Genomic DNA, 15,323 nt, shown 5'->3' with positions numbered 1-15,323 from the left:
CCACTCAGAGAGGAAAGGAACACTCTTAATAAACTATTGATTTATTTGAGCTATTTAAATGGGGAACAGGCAGAAACAGATGGGAGAATAGAAAAAAAAAATCACTGTTTTACCCATATCTGCAGTTCTTAAGAGTATTTTCCAAATATTAATGAATATTATATTATAATTGGTATAAAGAGGAAATGGGAAAAAATAAAGTGGACAAAGTGACAGCCCTCCCTCCACCCATAAAAAACTGAGGGCCTTGTAAATAAGATGATTTTTTTTTTTTTAGTACTAGCTCCAAGGTTAGAAATAAGATGTTATAAACAGAGGCAGACTTTGTTAAAAAAGAGATTAAAAACTGAGGTTGATATTTGCAAACTCTTACTGAAGTGGGTTTTTAAGAAAAAAAAAAATAAGGTAATCAAAACAAGAATAGGTAAATTCTGCCCCTACCACAGCTTGTCCTGCTCCTAGTGTGAGTAGCCACCTTGTTCTCCATGCAACAATCCAGTAATTCCCCTCACTTCAATTCAGTCGGGATTTCCACCTCTTGGGGTGCTTTAGCAAGCCAAGACTGCCTCTTAAAAGACATTGTGTCCAGGACAGAGTAGTTTCCTTGAGCACAACTGTGTAAGATGTTTGGGTGCCATAAGGCTTGCCTAGAACTCAAAAGCAACAGGAAACCCTCCCCAAACTAGCCAAGCATTTCTAAAGGATGTCTGTGCCTTTCCCATTCTCCCTGGGAAGAGTGGCACAAAGCAGGGAATAAGTGGAAGATGGAGTTTTGTCAAAGGTCCACCATCTGGCGGTAAGATACATCACTTAACCTCCCTGATACTCAATTTCTTTATCTGTAAAATGGGGATAATAGCCTTCCTGTTCTGTTGTTAAATCACAGCTGAGTATAAGGATCAAGAAAGATGTAGTTGAAAACACTGTGATATCCGAGAAGTGATGGATAACCGTACAGAATTATTAATCGGGAAAAGGTTTAAGAAAAAGTGGCACAAGAACAAAAGTAAAGGGAGAAAAACATCAGGAGAGATATCAATTTTATCTGGGCTGTGTTAAAAAAGAGAGTGAGCTATACTCTCAGGGATTTCTTCAAAGTTTTAATGGTAACTGACACTCATACTTCATAACGGTGAACACAAAACATAAAATAAAGATGGAAAATGGAGATTCGTGCAGATTTCTTTTTTTTTTTTTTCCGAAATCTTTGCGGTTGGTTGTTCATGCCAGTGAGGGTGGAGAGAAGAACAATCTCTTTAACATTCATGAAAAAAAAAATACTGAAACAAATATCGGCAGCGCAAATATTAAACTGCTTCTTCTCTACCGATTGGTAAAAAAATATATTATCTTCTGATATTTTCTTTTTTCTTTTTAAATTATAAGTTCATCCGTCCCAGCCGAAGTCGTGGCCTGTCATCTGGTAGAACTTGCGGTTGAAGGGCCGGTAGAAATCCCGCAGCTGCCGCAGCACCTGCGCGTCGATCTCGGGGTGGGGTCTGCCCTTGGTCTTGCCCAGGCAGTGGGGGCGGCCGCTGCCCTCCGCCTTCTTGAGGCAGGGGAAGCCCTTGGTCTGGTTGAAGTAGAAGTGCTTGTCCGAGATGATGCGCTTGAGGCCCAGGAAGTCCTGCACGCGGCCCAGCTCACCGGCCGGGTCGCGCACCAGGCGCTCACCGCTCACGAAGAGCATCTGGCGGGCGGGGAAGTGGCGCAGCCAGCGCTCCAGGTGCTCAGCGTACAGGCCGATCTGGATGGCGCTCCACGAGCGGTCCACCAGGCCCGCCGAGCGGTTCCGGAAGGCCAGGCTCTCGAAGCTGGGGATGTCGGGCCGCTTAGAGAGCGTCTGCGTGTAGTCCGACACGGCCCGGGTCACCGGGTCCCGCACCACCACCAGGAGCTTGGTGTCCTTGGACATGGCCGAGATGCGCGCGGGCGCCTCGCGTGTCACGAAGTAGCTGGGCGTCTTCTCCATGGTGATCTGGCCGTCCAGGGTCCTCGGCATCAGGTCCCTGCGCAGAGCAAACAGACCAGGGCGGGTCAGAGGTCACAGCTCTTTGGCCACACGTCTCCAAGTCAACACTTTTAAAATATTGATTGTTAATGGGAGGTTAATTGCTATACAATGTTGTGTAAATTCCTAGTGTACAACAACGTGGATCAGCTATAGGTATACACATACCCCCTCCCTCCCACCCGCCCCTTCATCGCACCCGTCCCCCCATCCCACCCCTCTAGGTCATCACAGAGCATCAGGCTGCAATGTCAACACTTTTAATCCTGGCACCATCTAATTACAGTTGTAGAAACATGAAAAAATGCAAGCCGAATTTCAGAGCTGAGAGGTACAGGAACGTCCCTCTGAAGCTTGGAGATCAGATATTCTCTATCCACCTAAGATGTGAAGGCACCTTAGTTTAGAGGAGAAGGAGTAGGATTCGGCATTCTCTGAGATCCTCTCCTGGTGTCACCTCTCCCTTATTTTCTGCCGTATCCAGCTTTTAGAGGGCCCTGAACATCTGACATGAGAACCTCAGGTCCCTGAGTGGAGCAGAAAGGCACATTAGAGCCAGGAGCCTGAGTGCCTTCCCCTAATGGACTCTGTGAGCTTCTTTCTAGGAGAGCAAAAGTCTTATGCACCCAGCCAGGTGGCCTGAGTTGAGGTACCAATCGCTCCCCTTACTAGGTATGTGACTGTGACCTTGGAGAAGCTGCACAGACACTCTGCACCCCTAGTTGCTCACGGATGTACTTTATGGGAAATAATAATACTATTTTGACCTCCTATGGTTGTTGTGATGTTGTATAATATTAAAGGTATTAATATACCTTGATAGCTTACAAAAGTGCCTGGCACAAAATAAGTGCAATGTAATTTTTTTATAATCATCAACCCACAAGGCGGTAAGAAAATAACCTTGATCAAATTCTTTTAGGTGAATTAGAATATTGTAATAAACACAATTATACAGCAGTGAGATGGTGTTAAAATACCCTGAGCCCTTTTTGTGGTTTTCTTGTAAACAAATAAATTATAATCAACATAATATCATTGTGTAGCACACAAAATATTTCTCTTTATAATTCCTGAACTTTCCTATAACAAACAAGGCATCAAATAATTCATCTTTTATCATCTAATAATTTGAAATGCCACCGTTACAATAGTTTAAATATTGTGGTCCCTCTCTCTGTTGGCCCAACTGTCATGTTAAGTTACTATCATATTATGGTAATATATTTTCATGTACATCAAAGTAAATTCTGACTCTGTTGTTCAAAATATTCTTGATGATTCTTGTCTGTTTATTCTTCCTGACAAATGTTACAATCACTTGTCATGTGGGGGGGGGGGGTGGAATTCCTGTTGGAGAGATTGCTACCTAGTTCAAGCATGAGAAAGGATGGCTTTCAGAGCCAGTCCAAAAGTACAAGCAGGTAAAATAAAACCTATGTATTTTTCCAAAAGTGTACTGCCATTAAATCCACTATTTATCATAGATTTGAAATATGTATCTGTATGTTGTTGTTTAGTGGCTAAGTCATGTCCAGTCTTTTGTGACCCCATGGACTGTAGCCCACCAGGCTCCTCTGTCCAGGGGATTTTCCAGGCAAGAATCCTGGATCCCTGGGATCTTCCTAACCCAGGGATTGAACCCAAGTCTTGTGTCTCATGCACTGGCAGGCAGGTTCTTTACCACTAGTGCCACCTGGGAAGCCCCAAGTCATCTAATACTGGTGCTTTTAGGGGTTGAGGATAAGAAAGGGACTAGAATCTTCAAATACATTTACAGTTTCTCCTGTGGTTATTGTTTTTTTTATAATGATCTGCTTCATCTTCAGTGAATTTTGTCAATTAATATTTTTCTAAAAATCACCCAGTTGAGTAGTTGAAGTTTTATGCCCTATCTCAACTATAATTTTGTAGAGTTTTTTTCCTGCCTTTTTTTCTAGTTTGGTAGATGACTTTTCAAATTTACTTATTTGCATTTTACTTTTTTAATGACATTTATTCTTTTTCTATTCATGCTTTGCTCTTCCAATTTAATTAACTGAATGTTTAGTTCATTTATTATAATTTCTCTCATCTCAAGTAATAAAAACATTTTGAAGTTATTGTTTTCCCTTTAAGTACAGACTTGGTCAAATTCCCCAAACTTCAACAGGTACTGTTGGTCATTTGCATAATTTCACAAATATTTAGTAATTGCACTTGATACTTTTTCTTTTTGGTCCAGGCATTAGGATTGATTTTACTTTTATTAAATTCTGATGGTTAAAAAAAAAAAAATTCTGATGGTTGACTTGCTGGTTTCATTCATAATTATTAATTTCTATTTCACCTTTGTAGTAAAAAATGCACTGTGTGTTACATGTGTCTGCTTTTGTTTGATTTCCTATAATTTTATTCCTCCTGTGTATTTGCTAATTGTATATTATGAAAAATTTCAAATATACCCCAAAGTAGAGAGTACTATAACATACATCTCACGTAACTTACATCCAACTTCAAAAAGCAACTGACTGCCAATTTCATTTCCTTCCTAACCCTCTATGTCAACTCCCCCATCACCCTAAATGAATTACTTTGATGTTTGTCTCAGACATCATGTCAATTGCTTCACAAACAATCTGTTGCCATGTGCATTTATACCTGGCACAAATTCTTCAACATTCGTGGCAATAAGCCACTGATGCTGGCTTAGTTTAATGATACAGATCTCCTCACAATTTGCTTTCTTTGATATTTTAGTCAGCTTATCTTTAATTTTCTTTTGGAGGAGAAATGATAGATATCTGATTCCTCTTGCTTTTTTCCTTGTTGATTTAAGAAATCTGCAATTCCTTTTTCAGAACTTTTAACTGTGCCCCCATCCCCCATTTCTTAGACATAGCTGAAGGTCTGGGTAAGAAAAAGCAAAGACCAGGGAGGTCTGTGTTGACACAAGGGAGACACAGACGGTTGACTGCCTGTGTAATGCTGGGGCCACACAAAATCCAGATTTTGTCACTGTATACGTGTGTATGCATACATATTCACAGTGACAAAATCTGTGGATTCGTTACATATATACACACATGTATGGGCTTCCCTCAAGAGTCAGCAGTAAAGAATCTGCCTGTAATGCAGGAGACTTGGGTTCAACCCCTGGGTCAGGAAGATCCCCTGGAGAGGGGAAGGGCAACCCACTCCAGTATTCTCGCCTGGGAAAGCCCATGGACAGAAGAGAATGGAGGGGTACAGTCCATAGGGTCACAAAAGAGTTGGACAGGACTTAACAACTAAACAACAACAACAACAGCACACACACACACACACACACACACACATATATATATCCCCTTCATGGAACTGAGAAGTCGGCTAGACCAAACTACTTTGGAAGCTAAGTTACACTTTTATAAGATGAGCCAGGATATCTATACAGAAACTGTTGGACTATCTCAGGGAAGAAAATTGGATCAAATGTGTGAAAAAGTTCTGGACTGTAAAAAAGCACACATCAGACACCACTGAAATGATGAGGAGTATTCCAAGATTTTTTTTAAAGAGTCAGCATTCTTGCCTCCTTTCCTATCATCTCTGACTTTTAACCACTCTACCTCGTATTTTGCCAGTAGGATAGAGATAACACCCTTCAGATGGGAGCTGCTGGTGGGCAATCTCAGTCTTCCTGCCCTCCGGCCCTGGGGAGAAGTAGACTCCCCAGCGGCCTGTCAGCAGAGATTAAAGTCATAGATTGTGCCAGCCCAGAGGTAATATTACCCATATCCCTGAAAAAAAGAAATGCTATTTTAAATTATCTTGATAGGGTAGGAAAAAGAGCTATCCAAAGTAGGAGGAGTTTGAAGAGGAAACAGCTAAAATAGGATTTCAGAGGAAAAACACATTAATTACTGTCATCTTCAGGATGAGGAAAGTGGATGGGATGGGGAGTCCAAGTGAACTAGGGGCTGACTGCTACCTACTTTCTTCATAAAGGAAGAAATGCAAGTGCAAGTAAATCCTTGATGAGGCTTATATTGCAGAGAATTGTTGCTTTGTAAAAGGACTCATCTCAGTTCAGTTCAGTCGCTCAGTTGTGTCCGACTCTTTGCGATCCCATGAATCACAGCACGCCAGGCCTCCCTGTCCATCACCAACTCCCGGAGTTCACTCAGACTCACATCCATCGAGTCAGTGATGCCATCCAGCCATTTCATCCTCTGTCGTCCCCTTCTCCTCCTGCCTCCAAATCCCTCCCAGCATCAGAGTCTTTTCCAGTGAGTCAACTCTTCGCATGAGGTGGCCAAAGTACTGGAGTTTTAGCCTTAGCATCATTCCTTCTGAAGAAATCCCAGGGCTGATCTCCTTCAGAATGGACTGGTTGGATCTCCTTGCGGTCCAAGGGACTCTCAAGAGTCTTCTCCAACACCACAGTTTAAAAGCATCAATTCTTCCGAGCTCAGCTTTCCTCACAGTCCAACTCTCACATCCATACATGACCACTGGAAAAACCATAGTCTTGACTAGATGGACCTTTGTTGGCAAAGTAATGTCTCTGCTTTTCAATATGCTATCTAGGTTGGTCATAACTTTTCTTCCAAGGAGTAAGCGTCTTTTAATTTCATGGCTGCAGTCACGACTCATCTCAGACTTCTTTAAATAGCCATCTCCCTTTTAAATTCTTAGATTCGTTTTCTTATTCCAACTTGAATTTTAATGCTCAGAAAAGAGCTCCTTTATCACACAAAACAAAGTGCACATATATGTTGGAATATAGTATTTCAAAGTGTTTAGGCGAATTTAGACATCTCCCTTCCTTACCCGAGTGAAGCATGTACTATGACTGTTCTGTATAAGGGCTCAGCCTGGGACACACATTGGAAGGGCCACCCGAGCATGATGAGAGCTTCTCGGAAACACTGGGCAAGTGAGGGGAGCAGAGAGGTGAGTGCAATGAGAAGACTTGTGGGGTTGTCTAAGGACCAGACAAGCTGGGGTGCAGGGTGAGAAATTCCAGTGAACAATGAACAAGGTGGGTCCTAGGACGCCTTAGTTTCCAGGCAAACAGGATTGGCTGTTCCACTCACTTTGCAGGAGTGAAAATAATTTGGAGACATTTTATAGTAGACATGGGTAGGATAAAAGGGTAGAAACTAGAATTATAAAGAAAAATTAGAGATGCTTATTTGTTTTCTCCTGAAGATGTCAAGGAGAAGAAGGAGTTTCACAAGAAGAAGGAGTTTCACAAGAAGAAGGAGTTTCACAAGCAAATGAAGGATTATTACCAGGTGCGTGGCACACTTTTGGTCTTTGTCCCCAGAGAAAAAAAGAATTCACCATAGCCAAAGAGCAGACGCAACGCAAGTGTCCACAGAAGGCTGAGTGGGCAGACAAAACATGATCTAGCCATACTGTGGAGTATTACACAGCCTTTAAAAGGGAACAGAATACTGTACTGGTGTTTTTCTTTCTGGCTTACTTCACTCTGTATAATAGGCTCCAGTTTCATCCACCTCATTAGAACTGATTCAAATGTATTCTTTTTAATGGCTGAGTAATACTCCATTGTGTATGTTTACCACAGCTTTCTTATCCATTCATCTGCTGATGGACATCTAGGTTGCTTCCATGTCCTGGCTATTATAAACAGTGCTGCGATGAACATTGGGGTACACGTGTCTCTTTCCCTTCTGGTTTCCTCAGGAAACATGTAAAATATCATGTATGAAACGAGTTGCCAGTCCAGGTTCGATGCACAATACTGGATCCTCGGGGCTGGTGCACTGGGACGACCCAGAGGGATGGTGTGGGGAGGGAGGAGGGAGGAGGGTTCAGGATAGGGAACACATGTATACCTGTGGCGGATTCATTTTGATATTTGGCAAAACTAATACAATTATGTAAAGTTTAAAAAATAAAATAAAATTTAAAAAAATAAATAAATAAAAATAAATAAAATAAAAAAAAATAAATAAAAGGGAACAGAATTCTGACACCCGCTGCAGCATGGATGGGCCCTGAGGCCTGTATGTTGAGTGAAATAAGCCAGGCTCAGAAGGATACAGACTGTGATCCCACTTGTATGAGGTCCCTGGAGGAGCTGAATTCACAGAGACAAAGTAGAATAGTGATTGCCAGGGCTGGGGGCTGCGGGGGGGGGGGGGGGCTGGGGGTGGGGAAGTTTGTATTTGATGGCGATTTTAGTTTTGCAAGATGAAAATAGTTTAGGAGAGTGATCACTTAGCAATGTAAATGTACTTACTGCTACTGACCTGGGAAATGGTCAGTTAAAATGGTCAGTTAAAAATGGCTAAGATGGCAAATGTTAAGTCTATTTTATCGTGATTTCTTTAGAAAAAGAACTCACCCAGAAGACAAAGACATCAAATTGTATCAACAGAAATGAATTAGACAGCCAGTTACAAAAACGTATACACGAGATGATTTCTCCTATAAAAAGCTCAAAAACTGGCAAAACCCACCTCTAGTGTTAGATGTCAGCTCAGCTGTTGCCTTTGGTGGGGGGAGGATTAGTGACTGAAAGAGGCCACAGGGGCTTCTGGAACGTCAGGAATATCCCAGTGCAGGATCTGGGTGCTGGTGACATGAGTGTATCCACCCTGTGAAACCTCACTGAGTCAGATCCTAGGATCTGAGTCCTTTCCTGAACGGTGTTATACTTCAATAAAAACTTATAGCACATATAAAAATAAATGGACCAATTTTCTACAATTCTCCAAGGAACACATGGATATCAAGAAGGGCATTTGCGAGACTTCCTTGGTGGCTCAGTGGTAAAGAATCTGCCTGCAAATGCAGATGACAAGGGTTCAGTCCCTGGCCCGGGAAGATCCCTCATGCCACAGAGAAGCGAAGCTCGTTGCACCACAACTACTGCGGCCTGTTCCCTGGAGCCGGTGCTCCACAATAAGAGAAGCCACTGCAATGAGAAGTCCACGCATTGCAACTAGAGAGTAGCCCCTGCTCGCTGCAACTAGAGAAAAGCCCGTGCAGCAGTGAAGGCCCAGCACAGCCAAAAATAGGTAAATAACTTATAAAAAAGGGCATTTGCTAAAGCAACTACATCTCCAATTTGTGGAAGTTTAGTAAATAAAGGGACAAGGTTTGAGCTCCCATCTCTAGGAACCAGTGGTCCTCCCAGGGACCCCTTGCCCCTCACCCCGGGTAAGTTATCACAACAGGAGCTGCCTGGCCTCTGTCCCAAATGAGATTCTCCCAGCACTTATAAGCGCCTCTCGGAGTTCACAGTGTCATGGAGGATGTGTCTCTACTGTGTGGACACAAGCACAGAGATAGCTGAAGAATGTGGTATGCTTGCAGAACATTTATCAATGGTTTTCTCCTGTAAGATAAGCTAGACATTATGCTCCCAGCTTTTCAGAGGAAGAAGCTGAGATTTAGGCAGGAAAAGCAGCAGGTCCAAGCTACCATGGTTGTCTATGGGAGGTGATGGATGGTCCTTCCAGTGCCTGTGGCCAGGTTATCCCTGTCGCACAGGATGAGAGAAAAGTCAGCAGACAAGAGCGATGGGAAAAGGACATGCAGAAGATGGCTTGGATGGAGCCAGTTTGATGGATGCAGACCCCGATAACGTGAGAAAGTTACCCCATAGGGTGGCTGTGAAGAGGCTGAAAGGCCCAAATTGAAGACAGATGAAGGAATTTGTCTGTTTGAAACAGGGGAGCTGCGTGAAATTAGACTGAAAAGGGGAGGGTGTGATTAACGTCAGTAAGAGATTAAATCTGAGTCAGCATACAAGTCAGGATGGATCAGAAAAGCCCTGCAGATAGTTAGATATATCTGGGGAGGCTCTTCCAGTGTGATCCCAGCTTGAGGAGCTGAAGACCTGGGTTAGGGGCTGATAGTGAGGAAGAAAAAGGTGGTGAGAAAGGGAGGAATACTGATGGGAGGCGGACACAGGGGGCCACACAACTGATTTATGGAGTGAACAGAGGAAACGTTTTCAAAGAAGATCCCAAAGTTTTACAGGTGGAAAATGATAAAAACTTTACTTTAAAAAAGCCCCCCAAACAGATTGCAAAACAAAAATGCAGTTGTACTGCATAGCAAAAGAAACTCTGCTCAATGTTATGTGGCCTCCTGGATGGGAGGGATTGGGGGAGAATGCATGTGTATGGATGGCTGAGTCCCTTTGAGGGTCACTTGAAACTGTCACAATATTGTTTGTTAATTGGCTATACCAAAAAAAAGTTAAAAAAAATAAGACCATTGCTACACTCCTTATTTTTCTTTAAAAAATAACTAATGGAAGAAATACATCACTTAATTTATATGATGAATAAATAGAAGATACTAAAGAATCTTTCACATGAGGAGAAAAAAAAGATTTCTGCCTAAGAATGCTAATGGAGACAAAAGACAACACATGATTGCTTTTATCCTAAAACATGGCTCAGATGGATCATACCTCTCCATGAAGAAAATGGAGTTTCATAGGAAACTCAAAACTGGGAATAGAAGTGTGGATTCAGCTTGGATTCTGATGTTAAAAGCTATGTGACCTTAAGTGGGTCACTTAAGTTCTCTCAGCCTTGGTTTCTTCATCAGCAAAATACGACCACTGTCTCCCATGTCTCAGAGGCCATCCCAGCTCTAAGGTTCCATATATGTTCAGGGCTTTAACTCATTAGTAACCTGTTAGGTTGAAAGTTCCGCCTAGCCTCACACTTGCTGATCTCTTCTGATGTGTGACTACCAATCAAATAAAAAGATTTTTGCAGATTATTAAGCAGGGCAACTTGGCACCAACAGAATTGATTTAAGAATCAATGAGGTTGAAAAGAATGCAGCTCCAGTAACAGACACCAAGGCAAAGTGTTGAGGCTGGTTCAGATGAAGGCTGTCTTGGCATCTCCCTGGTGCCTGGAGGCAGCAGAAAGACCAACTAGTCCATCCACCAGCTGAGTAATCTTGCTGCCTTCAGGAAGGCAGGGACAAAGGAGACCCAACTCTGTATCTGCTTTTTCCTTTTTTTTTTTTTTTTAAAGCCGTACCATGCAGCATGTGGAATCTTAGTTCCCTGACCAGGGACCAAACCCTGGGAACCAGGGAAGTCCCGAAGGAGACCCATCTCTGCACCACTCATCCTCTGTGGCCAAAACATCAAAACAAGATGTCACTGCTAGAAAGTGAAATCTACAGAAAAGGACAGTCAGGAATTACCAATAACAGACCAATAACAGGCACAGGACAGTCACGAATTCAATTCCAAGTGTCTTAGGAAGAACATGATGAAGACAGAAGCAAAGGAACCCATACTTAGCATTTACCATAGACCGAGATCTGATACATTCTTTCCTACATCTCACAACAGTGAAAAGCTAGAATTACTGGCGTAATTTCTCAGAGGAGGAAATGGGCTCAGAGAGGTAACACGAGTTGTCCAAAGACAGACAGTAATGAGTGAAAGGGACAGAATGAAAATCTAGGTCCATTCTGCCCCAAAGCACACGCTCCTTCCACCTTCCTGGACCTGGGCAGGGGTCTGTTGGCAGATGGCAGATCCATCGCTGACCTTCTGTCACAATGAGGGAATATTATAGGCGCTGCTTCCCTGTCCACCTCAAGAGCGTGAATCATTCTGTCTGGAATCTTGCAAACAGGTCGCAGACACTGCCTGTTTTTCAAAGGCTTTCTTCTGTAGGGGAAGGACCTGAGTTGTAAGGCAAAGGTAATTTACCTTGAGAAATAAATAAATCTGGCCCATGTACACATACATTTTTTTTTTCTCTTTTAGTCTCTGCAGCCAAACAGAACTGTGTGTCTGTTTCTGGAAACCTCCGGCAGCAGGAAATTCTAGGGAAAACATGCTCTTTTCATGGCCATGGAATGAAGGTGGTTCCCAGGGGGGGCCCCGATGGCGTGAGCCGGGAGCAGAGGAAGCAGGGTAACCCCCGTGCCGCCGGGCCTGCGTCCCCTGGGCCAAGGGCAGCTATGGCAATATTTCTTTTCCCGCTGGCGTTATGTGGGACCTCCACTCCAAACGTGCCTTCTGAAGCTGGAAAGAAAACTCCCTTTTGCTGATTTTTTTGAGTTGGCTTCTGTAGGAAAGGAAGATGTATGGTTTTGGAACCGGCTCCCACACTGACCGAATCTCGATGTGCAAATCTGATAAGCAAACTGTCGTCAAGATAGCCAAGCATCAGACTTAAAGGCAGATACATTTCCCAGTGCCCTGAAAGCCAGTATTCCTTCTAAACATCTGAACAGTCAAGTAAAGAGACAGAAAGAGATAGTTCTCATTCTCCACGGGCTTATGGACAAAGGAAACTAGCTTATTTCAAGAAAGCAACACAATGTTCCTTGGCACTGCAGGGGAGGAGAACGAAGTCAAGGATTCTTGGTTGATAATGTGGGGGAGCCTCATGAAAGGGCAGAAAATACATCTGGATCCAGGTCATGGAGAAGGGCAGTCCTGAAGGGGAAGAGGCAAGGGTTATCTGAGATCATAAATTCAGTCCATAATCCTTGATGTCTGTGTGGGATCCTAGAGTTTCCCAAGCAATTCTATAATTTTTCTCATCTATGGACTCTTAGGAAATACAAAAATAGACCAGTATCTTACAAGGCTCATTGCTCCACCCCCTTATTTTCTCCTTCTAAGTTTACTTCATTGGGAAACTCACGTGTTCATAAGATTGAAAATATCCTTTCTAACCTCGTTTACAGCATCCCAAACTCTGTTTTATTTTTATTTCTTTTTAAAGGTTTTTTTTTTAATGTGATCCATTTTTAATGTCTTTATTGAATGTTACAACATTGCTCCTGTTTTACATTTTGGTTTTTTGGCCGCGAGGCATGTGGGACCTCAGCTAGCAGACCAGGGATCGAACTCACACTCCTGCATTGGAAGATGAAGTCTTAACCACTGGACAACAGGGAAGTCCCCCAAACTGTTTTAAAACGGTGTCTGGCTCTTGGGAACTGAGGTACCTCTCCCAAAGTCCTCTCAAAATATCAAAGAATACCCAGAAAGAAAGCCCTAACCCCATTAAAAGCTAGACTTAACAGACCACCTAATAATAGTGGTAGAATCTATAAAGACACCCAGAGTCTAAGAGAGGACCTGGGAAAAGATAGGGACTTTCCATCTGTCCACAGTGGATCTATCTCTGGACATCTGGTGTTTCTTTATGCATCAAGCTAGGGAGAGATGATCATTATTCTGTCCAGGTCACAGGTTTCAACACTAAGGGAGACAGTGAAGGAAGGGAAGCCTGGCATGCTGTAGTCCATGGGGTCACAAGGAGTTGGACACGATTTAGTGACTGAAAAACAGAAATGTCTTCATGTTTCTAAATCTAGTTATAAAAAATAACACTAGAAAACAGTATTGGAGTTGGAGTTATTGAAAAGAACTGACTCACTGGAAAAGACCCTGATGCTGGGAAAGATTGAAGGTGGGAGGAGAAAGAGTGACAGAGGATGAGATGGTTGGATGGCATCACTGACTCGATGGACATGAGTTTGAGCAAGCTCTGGGAGTTGGTGATGGACAGGGAAGCCTGGTGTGCTGCAGTCCATGGGGTCACAAAGAGTTGGACACGACTGAGCAACTGAACTGAACTGAGCTGATAGAAAACAGAGATAAACTGAAATTAAATTAGGATCTAGAGCCTAAATAATATTTATAGACTCTTAGAAGTTTGTGTGTGTGAGAGAAAGACAGATTACAGAAAGACAGAGAGATCAAGAATAAGCTGAAGAAAGTCAGATAAAGACAAATACAATTTGATATCACTTATACGTGGACTCTAAAAAAATGATGAACTTATTTATAAACAGAAGCATACTCACAGACATAGAAAACAAACTTATGGCTGCTAAAGGGGAAAGGTTGGGGGAAGAGGGATAAATTAGGTGTTTGGGAGTAACATACAACGCCTACTATATATAAAATAGATAATCAGCAAGGACCTACTGTCGCGCACAGGGAACTATACTCAATATTCTGTAATAACCTACATGGGAAAAGAATTTGAAAATGAATAGATATATGTATATGAGTCATTTTGTTGTACACCTGAAATGAACACAATATTGTAAATCAGCTACACTCAGAGTGCGTGCTCAGTTGCATCAGTCGTGTCCAACTCTTTGCAACCCTTTGGACTATAACCCAGGGGAAACATGCCTGCAAGAAGAGAGTCAAAATACAATTTCTCCAAATGGATGGACAGCAAGGTCCTGCTGTACAGCACAGGGACTGTATTCAGTGCCCCATGATAAACCATAATGGAAAAGAATACATGTATGTATAACTGAGTCACTCTGCTGGATAGCAGAAATTAGTACAACATTGTGAATCAACTATACATCAATACAGACTTTTAGATATATACACATGCATTTGTCTATCTTAGCCCTGAAGCATACTAACTTGCTTCAGTTGTGTCCGACTCTTTGGGACCCTCTGGACTGTAGCCCACCAGGCTCCTCTGTCCATGGGATTCTCCAGGCAAGAATACTAGAGTGGGCTGCCATGCCCTCCTCCAGGGGATCTTCCTCATCCAGGGATTGAACCCGGGTCTCCTGCGTCTCCTGCATTGTAGGCGGATTCTTTACCTCTTGAATCACCAGGGAAGCCCCCAACCATATTCCAATATACAGTAAAAACAAACAAACAAAAAAAGAGCTGGAGAAAAGGAAGTAGGTAGACTGCACTCTTGTGGGGGCAGCATCACTGAGGGATAACTGGAGGGAGTCTCAAAGCAACCCCCGACCCAGCCTCGAGATTTCACAGAGGCAGGAACCTTTGAAAAAACTCAAAGCTAGATGGACCCAAGGCTTGGCTTAGACCCTGCTCACCTGAGCCCTGGTTCACTGTTGTCTCCATGATTCAAAATTCTTCTCAAATTCTAGAAAGACAGCGAGCTCTGGGTTTGACCATGCTGAGGTTTCAACTCCCTAAACAATAAAGTTCATCCCTGCAGAGGAAATTCCCTTGTGGTCCTTTTGAGGCAGGAATGATGCATTAAACACGAGCCTCGATGAAAGGAAGGGCTGTTCTTCATCCTATCTGGTACTTTTAACCATGAACCATGTTCCAAGATCAACCATCCAGAGGAGACATGGAATTCCTCATGGGGCGGGCAGGGCTGGGGCTGAGGGTGGGGGCAGCTCTCCTAGCTCTGCAGCCACAGCCAGGGCTCAGCCATGGCCAGAGCCATGCACACCCCCAGTTCAGCTCATTTTGGCTCCAGACAGGCTTTTATAAATGACTGGTCTGAGGGCTGTCAGCTTCTGTGCGGCTGCAGACAGATCCTCTCATCAGCCTGGAATTATCAGCCCTTCGCAT

The 15,323-nt window shown here is 43.1% G+C and overlaps 1 protein-coding gene across 1 annotated transcript in view; it reads right to left on the bottom strand.

Annotated features, from left to right (window-relative positions):
• Window positions 1-1,130: 1,130 nt before the first annotated feature.
• The window catches only part of HS3ST3A1 (heparan sulfate-glucosamine 3-sulfotransferase 3A1), an 84,757-nt gene continuing 70,564 nt past the window's right edge, over window positions 1,131-15,323 (bottom strand). The window contains exon 2 of the mRNA XM_055576474.1: window positions 1,131-2,009. Within this exon, the coding sequence (XP_055432449.1) occupies window positions 1,388-2,009 (622 nt within the window). The 3' untranslated portion in view covers window positions 1,131-1,387. The remainder of the gene's footprint in view (window positions 2,010-15,323) is intronic.

Source organism: Bubalus kerabau, chromosome 4 (genome assembly GCF_029407905.1).
Source record: "Bubalus kerabau isolate K-KA32 ecotype Philippines breed swamp buffalo chromosome 4, PCC_UOA_SB_1v2, whole genome shotgun sequence".
Lineage (NCBI taxonomy): Eukaryota > Metazoa > Chordata > Mammalia > Artiodactyla > Bovidae > Bubalus > Bubalus kerabau.
Note: the sequence above shows the minus strand (reverse complement) of the source record. Positions and strands in the feature narration are given on the sequence as shown.